The 17619-nt window shown below is 36.7% G+C and overlaps 1 protein-coding gene across 2 annotated transcripts in view; it reads left to right on the forward strand.

Annotated features, from left to right (window-relative positions):
• Nucleotides 1-637: 637 nt before the first annotated feature.
• The window catches only part of C9orf72 (C9orf72-SMCR8 complex subunit), a 29065-nt gene continuing 12083 nt past the window's right edge, over nt 638-17619 (forward strand). The window contains exons 1-7 of one of the 2 annotated variants that reach the window (XM_032300002.1): nt 638-793; nt 7202-7689; nt 8770-8829; nt 11895-11990; nt 12756-12820; nt 14407-14479; nt 16121-16237. In XM_032300002.1, coding sequence (XP_032155893.1) covers nt 7246-7689; nt 8770-8829; nt 11895-11990; nt 12756-12820; nt 14407-14479; nt 16121-16237 — 855 coding nt within the window. In that variant the 5' untranslated portion in view covers nt 638-793; nt 7202-7245. Of the gene's footprint in view, nt 794-990; nt 1066-7201; nt 7690-8769; nt 8830-11894; nt 11991-12755; nt 12821-14406; nt 14480-16120; nt 16238-17619 lie in introns of those variants that run through there. The other variant, XM_032300001.1, reaches the window with a different exon arrangement.

Here is a 17619-nt window from a genome sequence, read left to right on the forward strand (position 1 = left end):
TAAGTGTAATCTACACACTTGCAGACCCAAAGGCCCAAGGTTTAAAAAACCTTTGTTTTCTACACATCAAATACAGTGGTGTAAATGCTACTCATCTGTAGTAAGTGTAAACTACACACCTGCAGACCAAAAGACGCAAGGTTTCAAAACTTCGTTTTTCACACATCAAGCAGAATGGTAAAGCACATTTTTCAAAGGTTAAAAAAAAAAAAAAAAAAACTCATCCACATATTGCAACTAGCAAAAATTACACTCCCCAGTGTGAAAATCATGCTTGAGAGAATTCTTGTATGTAAAGGAAAAACTGCGGTGTGGGGGCGGATTCCCGCCCGCCGTGCCCGAACGGTCCCCTACCAGGGTTTGCGGTGGAGTTTTGAATGTACTTAACAGTGTCTAACAAAATTTCATCCACCAATTTGTTGAGCGCCCACAACTGCCAAGCACAAACAAAACCATTCGAAACCACGAAAACGGCTTCACTTTCACTGGGCCCAGCAGGCTCTCCGACTACGGTTCGCGCAAGCTATTGCCCCCACGCTCCTCCAGTGCGCGTCTAAGGTAATAGAACCTGGCAAGTTGCCCCGCCCCGCTTCGCGAGCCTCCTGCGTCAACGTCATCGCCTAAGGCTAACAGTCAGACGTAACCTACGGTGTCCCGCTAGGAAAGAGAGGTGCGTCAAGCAACGACAAGTTCCGCCCACGTTAAAGATGACGCTTGCTGCGTCAGCCGTCCCTGCTGCCCAGTTCCTTCAGTCGGGGGCGGGGTCTAGCTAAAGCAGGTGTGGGTTTAGGAGGTGTGTGTTTCTGTTTTTCCCACCTTCTTTCCCCTCTACTTGCTCTCACAGTACTCACTGAGGGTGAACAAGAAAACATCTGATAAAGATTAACCATTAGAAAACAAACAGGGAAACAACCGTAGCGTGAAGCGGGCTCCGGAACTCTGGGGACGCGCGCGAGGGGCCGGGCGCGGGGCGTGGTGAGGGCGGGGCCAGGCCGGGGGCGGGGGCGGGGCTGCGGTTGCGGTGCTTGCGCCCGCGGCAGCCGAGGCGCAGGCGGTGGCAAGTCGGTGAGTGAGGGGGCGGCGGCGGCGTCCTGGCGGGTGGCTGTTTGGGGTCTGGCTGAAGGAAGAGGCGCGGGTAGCCGCGGGTGCTCTCCTGAGAGCTCCACACGTTTTTACTTTCCGCCTAAATTCTCTGACCAAAGCCGGGTTTCAGGCTTTCCTCCCTAGCGACTGGTGGAATTGCCTGCATCCGGGCCCCCGGCTTCCCGGCCGCGGTGGTGCAGGGACAAGGCATGGGGATCTGGCCTCTTTCTCGCTTTCCCGCCCGCAGTGCCGGAGCTGTCTCCTTCCCCGGCATCCTGCGGTGACCCGCCGGGTGCGCTGCCGCTGCGGGCTCCAGAAGAAAGGAGCCTCGGGCACTGAAAGGCCTCTCCCGGGGGAAGGCCAGAGGGCGGGCGGCGCGCGGCGCGGGCTCCTGCGGACGAAGTCGAGGTTCGCCGGGAACCGGAGAAGGTCCCTGCGGGCGAGGAGATCTTGCGGGGTGCATTGGGGGTGTGGCCGCGCCTGCAGAATTTCAGCCCAAGCTTCTAAAGAGTGCTGAGTACTTGCATGTGAGGACAGCAGTGCCAGTCAGTGTACCCTCATTCTGTGGGAGATGACCTGGTTGCTTCACAGCTCGGAGATGACACAGACTTGCTTAAAGGAAGTGACCCTTGTGACTTGGGCATCACTTGACTGATAGTAATCAGTTGCAGACAGAAGTGCACAGATTGCATTTCTGTGTCCTCACTGGGTCTGTCTGGCCACGATGAACTCCACGAGGCTTTGTATTCGGAAACAGGAGGGAGGTCCCTTTCAGATGCAAGCGAGTTTGTTAGGCTCTGGTAGAGTACTAGCCTGGTTGTGGCGGTTGGTAAATTGCTATTCAAACTGTTCCCATGCACCACCAGTTGTTTACCGCGAGGTACACAATCTGTCTGGTATTTCTTCTACTTTGTACAAAGGATCAAAAAAAAGATACTGTTAGGTATGATTTTGCTCAGACTTTGGGAAACGTTTAACATAATCCGTGAATATCACAGAAGCAAGACTATCATATAGGGGCTATTAATAACCTGGAGTCAGAATACTTGAAATGTAGTTGACACAGGCACTATTATCACCACCTCTGCCAAGCCCTGTCACTTTAGGAAAACGCTGAATCAGTTGGAAACTGCCTCACACTGACAGTACATCTGAAAGAAAGAGAGAAATTACTGACCACATTCCAGATTGTTCACTAAGCCAGCATTTATCTGCTCCAGGAAACAATTACAAGCAACTTATGAAGTTGTTTATTCTGTTTGGCTATGTTGGCACTCCAAAATTTCGTTTCAGAGAAAGAAGTTAAAGTAAACCAAAGACGACTTCCGTTTTTCAAGTCTGCCTTTGGATTCTATTCTACATTAATTAGGTCGTTCCCAGGAGGACTAGATTTAGCCTATTGGCTGAGAAAGTTGAATCTGTGAGAAATGGCAAGATAATGATATCTTTCTGAGTCTTTCCTAATGTTGAAGATTTAGAAAGTGTTGTGAACTTTTTAGTGCTATAAGCAGTGAACTGTCCTTACAGTGGTCCTTGGGCGGCTCCTGTTGGGGAAAGTGGACTGGTCTAGGATCCTGCACCACTTTCGGTTGGGAGAAAATACACAGCATGGCTACAAGTATTGAGAGCCAGGCTGGAGAAGGTGCCTTACACCTATAATGCCAGAGCTTTGTTAGGTGGAGGCAAGAGGAGCACTTGAAGCCAGAAGTTCAAGCCCAACCTGGGCAACATAGACCATGTCTGTACAAAAAATTAAAAATAAAAACTTAGCTGGGCACGGTCGTGTACACCTGTAGTCTTAGCTACTTGGGAGACTGAGGCAGGAGGAGCATTTGAGACCAGGAGTTTGAAGTTACAGGGAGCTATGATCCTGCCTGGATGACACTCCAGCTTGGATGACAAAACGAGACCTTGTCTCTAAAAAACAAGAAGTGACGGCCTTATGATGGTAGAATTTTGACTTACAATAGCGATGGACCAACCAACTTTTTAAATACCCATCAGGGAAGAGATGGCTGATTTTTAACAAATGTTTAAAGAGAAAGCAACACCTCAAACTTAGCACTCATACTAACAGTTTTAGCAGATGCTAATTACTGTATGTCTGCATATATGGGATTATTTTCAGAAAGTGTATTAGGAAACCTCTCATGAACCCTGTGTTTTGTTTACAGGAGTGGCAAACCACCGTCTCACTCAATTTGAATCTTGGCTTCCCTCAAAACACTCTGTGACTAATGTTTGGTAACTCTCTGGCGTAGCCAGCACTGCATGTACATAAGATAGGTACATAAACAACTATTGGCTTTGAGCTGATTTTTTTCAGCTGCATTTGTATGTATGGATTTTTGTCACCAAAGACGATGACCTCAAGTGTCAGTAAAATAATTTTACAACTTTCCTAATTATACTTCTCTGTGACATTTCGTTTTTCAAGCTGTTTCTTTTGATAGGATTTAAAGCTAAATAATTCAGTATGATCTTTGTCCTTCATTTTCTTTTCTTTTCTTTTCTTTTTTTTTTTTTTGAGATGGCGTTTCGCTGTCGCCCAGGCTAGAGTGCAGTGGCGCTGTCAGCTCACTGCAACCTTTGCCACCCAGGTTCAAGCAATTCTCCTGCCTCAGCCTCCTGAGTAGCTAGGATTACAGGCACCCTCCACCACACACGGCTAATTTTTTGTATTTTTAGTAGAGACAGGGTTTCGCGATATTGGTCAGGCTGGTGTTGAACTCCTGAACTCAGGTGATCCACCCGCTACCTAGCAGTCTATAGCAGTTCAATTTTTACAACATGGTAAAAGGTCTCCCTATAATTCAATCAGATTTTGCTTCAGGGCTCAGTTCTGTTTTAGGAAATAATTTTATTTTCAGTTTGATGATGAAATATTAGAGTTGTAATATTGCCTTTATGATTATTCACCTTTTTATTCTAAAAGAATGAAAGAAAAATATGTTTACAATATAATTTATGGTTGTATGTTAATTCATTATGTTGGTCTCCAGTTTGCTGTTGTTAGTTATGACAGCAGTAGTGTCATTACCATTTCATTTCAGGTTACATTACTGTATTTGATCATTGTAAACGGACTGCTTAAATTGTATTAAAAACCGTGGATATTTTAAACAAGCTATACAGCTTATATCCAGTGTGTTGTCTCTTATGACTATTAAATTGATATACCTGAAAGCATTACCTAAATGAGTTTTTGAAATTAAAAATACACATGTTAAAACTGTCTTTGTGTTCAAACATTTCTGCACATACTTACAGTTAACTGTTTTGCCAGGCTCTGTATGCCTCCTTATAATATGATAAAAGCACTCATCTAATGCTCTATAAATAGAAGTCACTGCTTTTAATCAGACTCTGAACTCTCTTGACAAGATGTGGATAAAATTCTTTAAATAAAATTGTTTACTTTGTCATGCATTTACAGATCAAATATTAGCTCCCAAAGCAATCATATGGCAAAGATAAGTATATCATAGTTTGCCAATTAGCTGCTTTCTATTGCTATTATGATAAATAGATTTCACAGTTTTAGACCTGCTTAAATGAAATAATTTTTTTACTTTCAGTCTTGGATAACAAGTCTTCAATTATAGTACAGTCACACATTCTTTAGGAATGCATCATTAGGCTATTTTGTCATTATGCAAACACCTATTTTGTCATTATGCAAACATCATAGACTATACTTATACAAACCTAGATATTATAGCCTTTACATACCTAGACTATATGGTATGCTTCTTGGCTACAAACCTGTACAGCTGTTACTGTACTGAATACTGTAGACAGTTGTAACACAGTGGTAAGTATTTATCCAAATATATCCAAACATAGGAAAGGTACAGTAAAAATATGGTATAAAAGATAATGGTGTACCTGTATAGGCCACTTACCATGAATAGAGCTTGCAGGACTAGAAGTTGCTCTGGGTGAGTTAGTGAGTGAGTGGTGAGTGAATGTGAAGGCCTTGGACATTACTGTACACCGCTGTAGACATTATAAACAGTACACTTAAGCTACCCCAAATTTATCTTAACAGTTTTTCTTTTTTCAATAAAAAACTAACATGAGTTTACTATAACTTTATAAACTTTTTAATTTTTTTAACTTTTAAAATAACAACTTGAAACAACCACATTTATAGCTGTACAAAAATATTTTTTCTTTATGGCCTTATTCTGGAAGCTTTTCTATGTTTTTATTTTTTTTTACTTGTTAGTCATTTTTGTTAAAAACTAAAGCACACGCTTTCATCTCAGCATAGACAGGATTAGGATTATCAGTATCACTCCCTTCCACCTCACTGCCTTCACTTCCATATCTTGACCCACTGAAAGGTTTTTAGAGGCAATAACACACATATAGCTGTCACCTCCTATGATAACAATGCTTTCTGTTGAAAACCTCCTGAAGAACCTGCCTGAAGCTGTTTTATAGTTAACAAAAAAAAAAGTAGAAGGAGTGCACTCTAAAATAACAAAGGTATAGTGAATACATAAACCAGCAACATGGTAGTGTGTTATCAAGTGTTATATACTGTAGTATGTGCTATACTTTCAACGACTTGCAAAATTATACTAAGACTTCATGATGGTTACAGTGTCACTAAGGCAATAGCATATTTTCAGGTCCATTATAATCTAATGGAACCACCGTCACGTATGCAGTCTACCAGTGACTGAAACATTGCATGGCACATAACTATTTGCAAAAATGATTCATTTTACATTAGTATCACATAGGATGTACCTTTTTAAAGTGATATGTTTGTGTGGATTAAGATGTACAGGTTGAGCATGGGAACCAAGAGCCCTTGGCTCTGTCTTGGATGTGAGCTTTTACGCTTTTCTCATCATGTTTGTTTTCTCATTAAATTGAAAGACTTGAACAGGCCCTGTTTAGCCCTTTGGTTCTCTACATGTTCTAAATAACTAAAGCTTTTTAATTCCAGCCATTTAGTGTAGAACTCTCTTTGCAATGTTAAAGTGCTGTACCGGTTTCTTGACTAGCATATTAAATGTATTTATCTTTGTCTTGATATTTCAATGTCATTTTAAACACCAGGATCTGGCTTTAGTATTCTCATACCCAGAGAGTTCACTGAGGATAACAGGGCTGTTTACTCATTTTTTGTTACGGTTCCAGACTTGTGGTATTGCAATCTTTTTTTTTTTTTTTTAACCTTTTAGCAGCTTTAAAGTATGTCTGTTGTTAGGTGTTGTATTACTTTTCTAGGATTACTGTAATGAAGCACTACAAACTGAGTGGTTTTAAACAACAACAATTTGTTCTCTCACAATTCTAGAAGCTAGAAGTCCGAAATCAAAGTGTTGACAGGGACATGATCCTCAAAAGACTTGAAAGAAGACTCTCTTCTTGCCTCTTCCTGGCTTCTGGTGGTTACCAGCAATCTTGAGTGTTCCTTTCTTGCCTCGTAGTTGCAGCGATCCAGTATCAGCCTTTGTCTTCACATGGCTGTCTACCCTTTGTGTCTGTGTCTCCATATAAATACAGCAGTTATTGGATTAGGGCCAACTCTAATCCAGTGTGACCCCATTTTAACATGATTACACCTATTTCTAAGTAAGATCACATTCACATACACCAAGGGTTAGGAATTGAGCATATCTTTTTTGGGGACACAATTCAACCCACAAGTGTCAGTCTGTAGCTAAGCCTTTCCCTTCCTGTTTTTCTCCTTTTTAGCTGCTGTGGGTTAGGGGCCAAATATCCAATCATACTAGAATTGCATATGGACTGGATATTTCGGAATAGTGAGGGTCTGTTCTATGAACTTCACTATGTAACAATGTAACATTTAATATCAGTGTAAATAAGCCCTTTTTTTGTTGTTATTCCTTTGAATTTCTAAATGTATGCCCTGAATATAAGTAACAAGTTACTATGTCTCATAATATGATCATATCAACAAACATTTAATGTGTACCTACTGTGCTAGTTGAATGCCTTTATCCTGATAGGACACAACAGGCTTCTGAGTCTCTGACTTAAGAGGACAAACCATGTATGTCTAAATCATTTGGGGTTTTGATGGCTATCTTTAAATTGCTGAACCTAATCATTGGTTTTATATGTCATTGTTTAGATATCTCTGGAGCGTTTGGATAATGTGACAGTTGGAATGCAGTGATGTCGACTCTTTGCCCACCACCATCTCCAGCTGTTGCCAAGACAGAGATTGCTTTAAGTGGTGAATCACCTTTGTTAGCAGCTACTTTTGCTTACTGGGACAATATTCTTGGTCCTAGAGTAAGGCACATTTGGGCTCCAAAGACAGAACAGTTACTTCTCAGTGATGGAGAAATAACTTTTCTTGCCAACCACACCCTAAATGGAGAAATCCTTCGAAATGCAGAGAGTGGTGCTATAGATGTAAAGTTTTTTGTCTTGTCTGAAAAGGGAGTGATTATTGTTTCATTAATCTTTGATGGAAACTGGAATGGGGATCGCAGCACATATGGACTATCAATTATACTTCCACAGACAGAACTTAGTTTCTACCTCCCGCTTCATAGAGTGTGTGTTGATAGATTAACACATATAATCAGGAAAGGAAGAATATGGATGCATAAGGTAAGTGATTTTTCAGCTTATTAATCATGTGAACCTATCTGTTGAAAACTTATTTTCTGATACATATAAATCTTATTTTTTAATTATATGCAATAGGCATAAAATAATAGATGTTATTTATTTTGCATTTACCCTATTAGATACAGATAGATCTGGTCTGATGTCTGCCATCTTCGTATTAACTGTGGAAGGCAGGAGATGGTAGCTCCACATTACAGATGAAAAACTGAAGCTTAGACAAATAAACTTTTAGATCCTGGATTCTTATTAGGAACCTTTGACTTGAATACATTTTGTTTTCCTTTCATTGCTCAATCCTGTGTTTCACTTACTACTATCTGTCAGTATAACAGTTCAGAATCATAGTTTCATAAGCTATTGATCATGTAGCCTTTGGTCCCTTTAACCTCTTTGCCAAGTTCCCAACTTCATAAAATGAGGAGGTTGGACAGAATGGTTTTCAAGAGATTTCCTTTTGATTTTACAGAAATTGTTTCCCTCTAAATCCTGTAGTTGAATATATAGTGATATTTACATTTCAGTATAGTTTTGGTATATCTAAAGAACATCTTGAATTCTCCTTCCTGTGTTCCAGTTTGGTAATAACCTGAAAGTCCATTAAGTGTTACCAATTTTAAAAGGCTTTTACCCAATAGTAAGGAAAAATAATATCTTTTAAAAGAATAATTTTTTACTATGTTTGCAGGCTTACTTCCTTTTTTCCTCACATTATGAAACTTTAAAATCAGGAGAATCTTTTAAACAACATCATAATGTTAAATTTGAAAAGTGCAAGTCATTCTTTTCCGTTTTGAAACGATGCAGATGTTACATGGACTTTTCTGTGAAGTTAACTGCTTTTTCACTGCAGAATAAAGGGTGTTTTGATTTTATTTTGTATTGTTTATGAGAACATGCATTTGTTGGGTTAATTTCCTGCCTCTGCCCTCATTTTTTCTCTAAAGTAGAAAAGTATTTTTCTTGTGAACTCAATTACTACACAATAACATGTCTATTGAAAAATAAGCAAGTACCAAAATGTTGTGAATTGTTTTTTTAAATAAATTTTCTCTTGCTCAGGAAAGACAAGAAAATGTCCAGAAGATTATCTTAGAAGGCACAGAGAGAATGGAAGATCAGGTAAAGTACAGATTGCATAATGTCAAATATTATTATTCACTCTGCCTGTATCTGTATAAGGTTAATGGCTACATTTATGAAGGCCTGGGAGACATACCGAGTAAGCCTTAATGGTACTTTTATGGAGCTGTGCAGAATAAACTGGAGGAAGATTTCCATATCTTACTCCTGAAGACTTAAATCAGTAAAAAAAGGAAAATAGTAATTACATCTACAAATTAATATTTGCTCCCCTTTTTTTTTCTGTTTGTACAAGAGTAAATTTTGGATAACTTGTTCATAGTAAAAATTTTAAAAATTGTCTGTGATATGTTCTTTAAGGTATTACTTCTCACACTTTTCCATAGAAGTAGCTGTAACAGAGAGAGAACATATGTACCCCTAAAGTATCTGTCTGGGGCATAGGCCCAAGTCCACACAATATTTCTTTTAAGTCTTATGTTGTATCGTTAAAACTCATGCAATTTACATTTTATTCCATGATATAACTATATTAATATTAAAAATTTGTCAATGATATTTCTTACTCTCTCCTCTAGGAAAATGTGCCATGTTTATCCCTTGGCTTTGAATGCCCCTGAGGAACAGACACTAGAGTTTGAGAGGCATGGTTACAAGGGTGTGGCTTCCCCTCTAGAAATTAGGTGCAGACCATTTCAGTGTAAAGCAGAGAAATTCTCCTGAAGGGGAATCTCCAGTGAAGAAAGAATTCTTCACTTTTACTTCCATTTCCTCTTGTGGGTGACCCTCATTGCTCCTTGTAAAACTCCAGTGTCTTAAACATGGCTGTTTTGCCTTTCTCTGGTTCTTAGCATGACTGAGACAAATGATACTTAAAAAAACTAATTTAAAAAAAAAAAACTTGGAAAATACAGGGACATAATACAGAACCCTATACAATGATCTCCTTTACCAAACTGTTGTGTTTGTACTTTTGTAGATAGCTTTACAGTCCAGAGACAGTAATTCTGTGTAAAAGTCTGATTTAACAAGAAAAGAAAAGATTTCCCTTTAACCAAAGAATCCCAGTCTTTATTTGCTTGTCGGTAATCAGGGTCCCCAGGAATGGGGTAACTTTCAGTACCCTGTAACCCACTAGTTATGGAGTAATTAAGTCGACTTATCTCAAGATGAGGAAATTTAGAACCAAGTAAAATTCTGCTTTTACTGGGATTTTGTCTTTTCAAATCAGAAACCTTAAGTTGACCACTCAATGAATTTTGGTCTCTCTTTTAAGTGCTCTTCTTGAAAATGTTATCCTACTGCTGCTGAGAAGTTCAAGTTTGAGAAGCACAAGGAGGAACAGAAACTTGCGGGATTTTCTTTTAGAGCCTCTTCTGTATTTAGCCCTAAAGGATTTTTTTTTTTTTTTTTTTTGGTGGTGTTGAGCTTCAATGAGGATCTCCATTAACTTACAATGATAATAAATGTCTGAGATACTGTGAATGAAATACTATGTATGTCTAAACCTAAGAGGAAATATTTTCCCAAAATTATCCTTTCTGAAAAGAAGGCCTTGTCTTTTGATTGAGTCCTTGCAAATCTCACAACGACTTTATTTTGAACAATACTGTTTGGGGATGATGCTTTAGTCTGAAACAACTTGAGTTGTAGTTGTCATTTGATAAAATTGCTTCACAGGGCAGGAAATTTAACATGGATCCAGTCATTATTCTTGTTAGATTGAATGTGTTCATTGTAATTCTAAACGGGCATATAATTATTACTTTGAAAACTAAAAACAATAGTTGTGGAAGGTACTAAAGGATGATTTTTTTTAAAAAAATTAAACTTTCAGCATTATACAGATGGACATATGGCTTAGGATAAAACTTACAACAGAGGTACCGTCACATTTAAATTCTCAAGCAAGTTAATAATAATAAAGGACTCTGAAAAACTGGTTAAAGTTTCTCAAAAAATAGCCCTGGGTCTGACAGAGATTCCAACTTAAAGATGCATATGAAGACTTTGAATAAAATCATTTCATAAAATAAATGAGGAAAAACAACTAGTAATGTATGATTAAAAAAAATATGTTTAACTAAAAATTCACAGACATTTGACAATTTCATTTATATCTCAAAAAGTTTACTTACCCAAGTTGGTCACAAAACTGGTGAGATTGGTGATGGTAGTGAATTAATGAGGGACCACCCATATTTGAAACATTTTACATTTGCGACGTGTTATACTGAATTTTCAATTTGATTCTATAAACTACACATTTCAAAATTACAATTTCAAGATGTAATAAATAATAGTATTATCTTGAAATAGCTCTAAAGGGAACTTTTCTGTTTTATTGATTCTTAAAGTATATGTGCTGATTTTGATTTGCATTTAGGTGTTGATTGAAGTTTTCCTACTGTGTTATTTGGTAAGGATTTCAAAGTCTTTTTGTGCTTTGTTTTCCTCATTTTTAAATATGAAATATATTGATGATCTTTAACAAGATTTTCTATATGTCTCAAATTTTAAAGGAGATCTTTTCTAAAAGTGGCATGGTGACTTAATTATTGCATATAACAGTAAATGATAAACCAATGATTCCGTGCTCACTAAAGAATAAAAGTGAGCTTTCGGGCCATGGGCTGTGGCTCATGCCTGTAATCCCAGCACTTTAGGAGGCTGAGGGGGGTGGATTACCTGAGGTCAGGAGTCCAACATCGGGCTGGCCAACATGGCGAAACCCCGTCTCTACTAAAAATACAAAAATTTCCCGGGCATGGTGACAAGCCCTTGTAGTCCCAACTACTTAGGAGGCTGAGACAGGAGAATCACTCGAACCCAAGAGGTGGAAGTTGCAGTGAGCTTAGATCGCACCATTGCACTCTAGCCTGGGCAACAAAAGCAAAACTCCATCTCAAAAAATAAATAAATGAAAGTGAGCTTTAGATTGTGTATAAATCCTTTAGACAAGTAGTAGACTTGTTTGGTACGGTGTTTGAACAAATTACCAAGTATTTTTATCAAAGAATGTTATTGTCTGATTCTTATTTTTTATTACCCAGCTTATCTCATATTATGTGATTTTCTTCAATTCATGTTACTTTATTGTGCAGGGCCAGAGTATTATTCCAATGCTTACTGGGGAAGTGATTCCTGTAATGGAACTGCTTTCATCTATGAAATCACACAGTGTTCCTGAAGAAATAGATGTAAGTTTTTATATTTTTAAATGAGAGCAATTATGCCCTCTATCAGTTTTGGGGAGGTTATATTATTATTGTATGTATTATTAATATTCTAATTTTAATACTAAGCATTTTGTCATACATTATTATTCACATGCTGTATTAGCCACTTTTAACAAATAAGCACACACAAAATCCTGGATTTTTATGGTAAAATCCTGGATTTTTTTTCTCACTAAAGCTAAAAGAACCCTTTGATCAGTGATGACAAAATTAATTTCATTTATTCACTACTTTTGTAATTCCTAGAAGTGGGAGGATCCCAGCTCTTACAAAGCAGTGCTATTTAATGGCAGTACCTTTTGAAACCAAACAGTGTGCAGAAGTAGTAGCCATTAAGGGAAGTCTACTTGTAGTCACAAATTTCATTTCCTTAATCATTTGTTGAGGATGTTTTGAATTACATACTATGAGTATTAAGAGATATCTTTAAGAAACTATTCTTGTTGTTTCCTCATTTGGTCATTTAGGTTAGTCTCCTGATTCTGACAGCTCAGAAGAAGAAGTTGTTCTTGTAAAAATTGTTTAACCTGCTTGACCAGCTTTGACATTTGTTCTGAAAGTTTATGGTAGTATACAGAGATTGTTTTATGGGGAGTCTTGAGTCTCAGAAATGAAGGCAGTGTGTTATATTGAATCTAGACTTCAGAAAACCTGTATATTAAAAGTGTTATTTCAACACTATATTATAGCCAGACTAATTTCTTTTTATTTTTTGGCGCATTTTAGATAGCTGATACGGTACTCAATGATGATGATATTGGTGATAGTTGTCATGAAGGCTTTCTTCTCAAGTAAGAATTTTTCTTTTCATAAAAGCTTGATGAAGCAGATATAAATCTTATGTTCACCTATGACTAGATTTGGAAGGAAGAAAATAACAGACTGTCTACTCAGATTATTCTAGGGAAAACATTGTATATTTGAACTGTTGCTTAAATTTGTGTTATTTTTCACTCATTATATTTCTGCAACATATTTGATGTTTATCCATTAGCTGTTTAAAGAAACTGAGTTTCTGTAGTTCCCAGAGAAGAAGTCATGGCCCCTTGCTTGATTCTGGTTTCTTGTTTTACTTCTCACTAAAGCTAAAAGAACCCTTTCAAATTAAGTTGTACTGTAAATGAACTTGAGTTATTTAGGCCTAGAAAAAAAAATTATTCATAGCGGTACTGATCTTTTTCCATCCAGCAGTGGAGTTTAGTACGTAAGAGTTTGTGCTCTTAAAACAGACTGCTTGGGTTAGTACTGTGTATCCCTGGGCAAAGTACCTGAATTCTCTATGCATGCATTTCCTCATCTGTAAAATGACAATAATAATAGTAATAGTACCTAATGTATAGCATTGTTGTAAGCATTGAGTAAGATAAATAATATAAAGCACTTAGTATAGTACCTGGAACATAAAAACACTTAATAGTAGCTAATAGCTAACATTTTCTAGTTACATTTCTTCTAAGGAAAATGATAACAAATAGCCAATTATTTGTTGTGTGCCTACATGTTAGTTTCTATACTAAGTGCTCTACATGTGTTATCTCACATTCTGCTTTAGTGTTTCTTTACAATTGCAGATTATCATGAAATTTTACTTTTAAAAAGAAGTAGGCTGGGTGCAGTGGCTCATGCCTATAATCCCAGCACTTTGGGAGGCAGAGGCAGGTGGATTACAAGGTCAGGAGTTCAAAACTAGCCTGGCCAAGATAGTGAAACCCCCTCCATCTCAACTAAAAATACAAAAATTTTAGCCAGGCATGGTGGTGGGCGCCTGTAATCCCAGCTACTCCAGAGGCTGAGGGCGAGAATTGCTTGCACCCAGGAGGCGGATGTTGCAGTGAGCCGAGATCGTGCCACTGCACTGTGGCCTGGGTGACAGAGCGAGACTCCGTCTCAAAAAAAAAAAAGAGAGAGAGAAGTAAAAGGATAAAGTATTCACTTTTATGTCCACTGTCTTTTCCTTCAGGCTTATGAGGGAGTATCAGAATGTGTTTAACCTAAGAACCTTAATGGCTTGAATCAGAAGCACTTTAGTCCTATGTCTGTTCAGTGTCAGCCTTTCATACATCATTTTAAATCTCATTTGACTTTAAGTAAATCACTTCATCTCTCTACGTGTCAATTTCTTCAGCTATAAAATTATGGTATTTCAATATATAAATACATTAATTAAATGATATTTTACTAATTGGGCTGTTTTAAGACTCAAGAAAATTACTGTGAAAGGTGTCTAGAAAATGTAGGTCCTATACAAATAAAAGATAACATTATGCTTATAGCTTCAGTGTTTATCATGTAAAACTATTCTGAATTACTTATTTTGCTTTTAGTTTGTTAAATTGTTTTACCAGCAATGTTTTTATCTGTTTTCTTTAACTTACAGTGCCATCAGCTCACACTTGCAAACCTGTGGCTGTTCCGTTGTAGTAGGTAGCAGTGCAGAGAAAGTAAATAAGGTAGTTTATTTTATAATCTAGCAAATGATTTGACTGTTTAATACTGTTGATATGTCATGGATTGTCATTTAAATGGTAGTTTGCAATTGAAATGGTCTAATAGTATAAGGAGGCAGTGTAATCTCATCAAATTGTTGAGACACCTTGTGGCAGCAGTGAGTTTGAAATAAACTATTTGAATAGGAATTATATATCAGTTTATTTTGATAACTTGTAAATACCAGTGTCCGTTGTGTATAAATGGTTTTGAGAATATATTAAAATCAGATATTTAAAAAAATACTACTTTTCTATTTCCCAATGTTATCTTTAACAAATCTGAAGATAGTTGTACTTTTGGTCCTAGTTCCAAAGATACTACGTTTATTCATATTGATTTCGTTGTCTTGGTTTTCCTTCTAAATCTCTCCCTTTTAGGGAACTATTGGGATTAAGTGGTCAGTGACGATTATGCTTTATTCAGTAGTGTTTCTCACCCGTTCCTTCAGTGCTACTTGAGTTAATAAAGGATTAATGAACAGTTACACTTCCAAGCCTTAGCTAGTAAACTAAATGATTTTGCACTTTTCTTCACTGACCATTAGTTAGAAAGAGTTCAGAGATAAGTACGTATATCTTTCAATTTCAGCAAACCTAATTTTTTTAAAAACGCTTTACATAGGAAATGTGTTGGAAATGATTATTTACTTTACAAAGGTATTCATAATTTATTTTTTCCGTAATAAGCTACTTTGTGTATTTACATGAACCTTAACTTATCAAAATTGTATTTCTCATATAACCATTTGTGAGAGCTTAGTATACCTCTGTTATTATATTGCATCTAGGGACTAGTGATCTTACTATTTCTGTTACCTCAAACAGGTGGCTTTCCATCTGTGACCTCCAAAGCCTTAGGTTCCCCAGAGAGACTGCTGAGCTGCTTTATGAAGAAGAAAGGCTCCATAGTTGGGGTTAGGCTTTTTAAACATTTTTCCCATCCTCCATCCTCTTGAGGCAAAGATAAAAGGGATAAAAGGCATCCCTTTTGTCTTTTTTTAATTTGAGAAAGAAGTTGCCACTGCTCTAGGTTGATAACCACTGATTCAACATAATAATTCTGGATATAGTTTGAATTTCAAGATAGTTACATTCCTTTTTATTTTTCCTAATAGAGCTGTAGGTCAAATATTATTAGAATCAGATTTCTAAACCCCAATTAATGACCTGCTTATTTTAAATCAAATTCAATAATTAATTCTCTTTTTATTGGAGGATCTGGACATTCTTTGATATTTCTTATAACAAATTTCACATGTAGACCCACTAAACAGAAGCCATAAATTTTCCGTTGTCAAATAAGTCTGAGAAGGTCTGCGTATTATATAATTCACCTGAAGAGTCACAATATGTACCCAAATGTTAAAGGTTTTGAGATGCCATACAGTAAATTTACCAAGCATTTTCTATATTTGCCCACAGAATCCCCATTTTAAGCAACAACTCTTATATCCCATGGATTCCTGGTGACTAAGGAATGCTTAATTCTTAGGATATGTTTTATTGATAATAACAATTAAAATTTCTACTCAGATTTCTTTCATAAGCAAATCAGTGGTCTTTTTACTTCATATTTTAATGCTAAAATATTTTCTTTTATAGATAGTCAGAACATTATGCCTTTTTCTGACTCCAGCAGAGAGAAAATGCTCCAGGTTATGTGAAGCAGAATCGTCATTTAAATATGAGTCAGGGCTCTTTGTACAAGGCCTACTAAAGGTATAGTTTCTACTTATCACAAGTGAAACAATTTTCTAAAATCATTTTTGAGACTCGTTATAGACAGATCTTAAATATTAATATTTCATGTATCTCATTGATATGCCAAGGGACTGACTTCCTTTACACAGTTCTGAGCATAGACCGTATGTCTTATGGATTTACAGTTAGTATCATCAGTAAAACACCGTAAAATATCCTTGTTTTCCTGGTGGGAAACTTCCAGGTGGGAAACTACCTGTACCTACATGTTTAGCCTCAGGATTTTTTTAAAACACATGTATGAATCAGGTTGCATGTCTAAAATAAGATCATTTCTTTTTTACTAAACATATTTGAATTGTATTGAAAAAAAATTAAAACATCTTAAAGAAGCATAGAGGATTTAAGCAATTCCTATGTATGTGTACTAAAATGTATATATTTCTATATATAACATGTATTAGAAAAAACTTGTATTTTTCTTTCATTTGAGTCTACTCTTCAAGTCGCAAAACAGAAATGTAAATTAGCAATTATTTACAATACTTAAGGGGAAGAAAGTTGTTCACCTTGTTGAATCCATTATTGTCTTTTCAATTATTGTCCCAAGACGTGAAGAAATAGCTTTCCTAATGGTTATGTGATTGTCTCATAGTGACTACTTTCTTGAGATGTAGTCACAGCAAAATGAAAGAATAAAGTTTAAAAATTGTTAGAAAGAAAAATTATGTTAGGCTTTTGCATTTTCAACAATGTGCTGCTATGAGTTCAGAATGATAGTATTTAAATATAGAAACTAGTTAAAGGAAACATTTCCTATTTGAATTCTATAGATCTGTAAATTAGAACTTCTGTTAAAGACATAATAAAGTGCTTAATACTTTTGTTTCCTCAGCACCCTCTCATTTAATTATATAATTTTAGCTCTGAAAGGGGCCTATACCAGATGCATAGAGGAAATTTCAAAATTATGATTTAATGAAAAAATATGTAATAGTTCTCTATGCAAGCACAAATTATCTAGTTTTCCAGAATATACCTTTGACATTATACAAAGATGATTATCACAGCATTGTAAGAGTGAAAAATGGAAATAGCCTCTGTCTTCTGTGCATAGCATATAGCACAGTACTTCATATACAGTAGGTTGTTATTATATGGTAACTACATACACCAACAGATTAGGAAAGTAAATTTGTTATTTATAAAAATACATATTCACTGAGATTTTAAAAATGTATAGAGTAACTAAGAAATTAAAAGACGCTTGTAATTTCACAATCCAGTGAATAACCACTATTAAGATTTGGCATATCTCTTTCTAGTCTTTTTTTCCCTTTTGCATGTATTTTCTTTAAGACTCCCAACCCCACGGATTATCTCTGCATGTTCTAATCTTT

This window comes from Sapajus apella, unplaced genomic scaffold (genome assembly GCF_009761245.1).
Source record: "Sapajus apella isolate SASKATOON/1434 unplaced genomic scaffold, GSC_monkey_1.0 scaffold42, whole genome shotgun sequence".
In the NCBI taxonomy this organism is placed as follows: domain Eukaryota; kingdom Metazoa; phylum Chordata; class Mammalia; order Primates; family Cebidae; genus Sapajus; species Sapajus apella.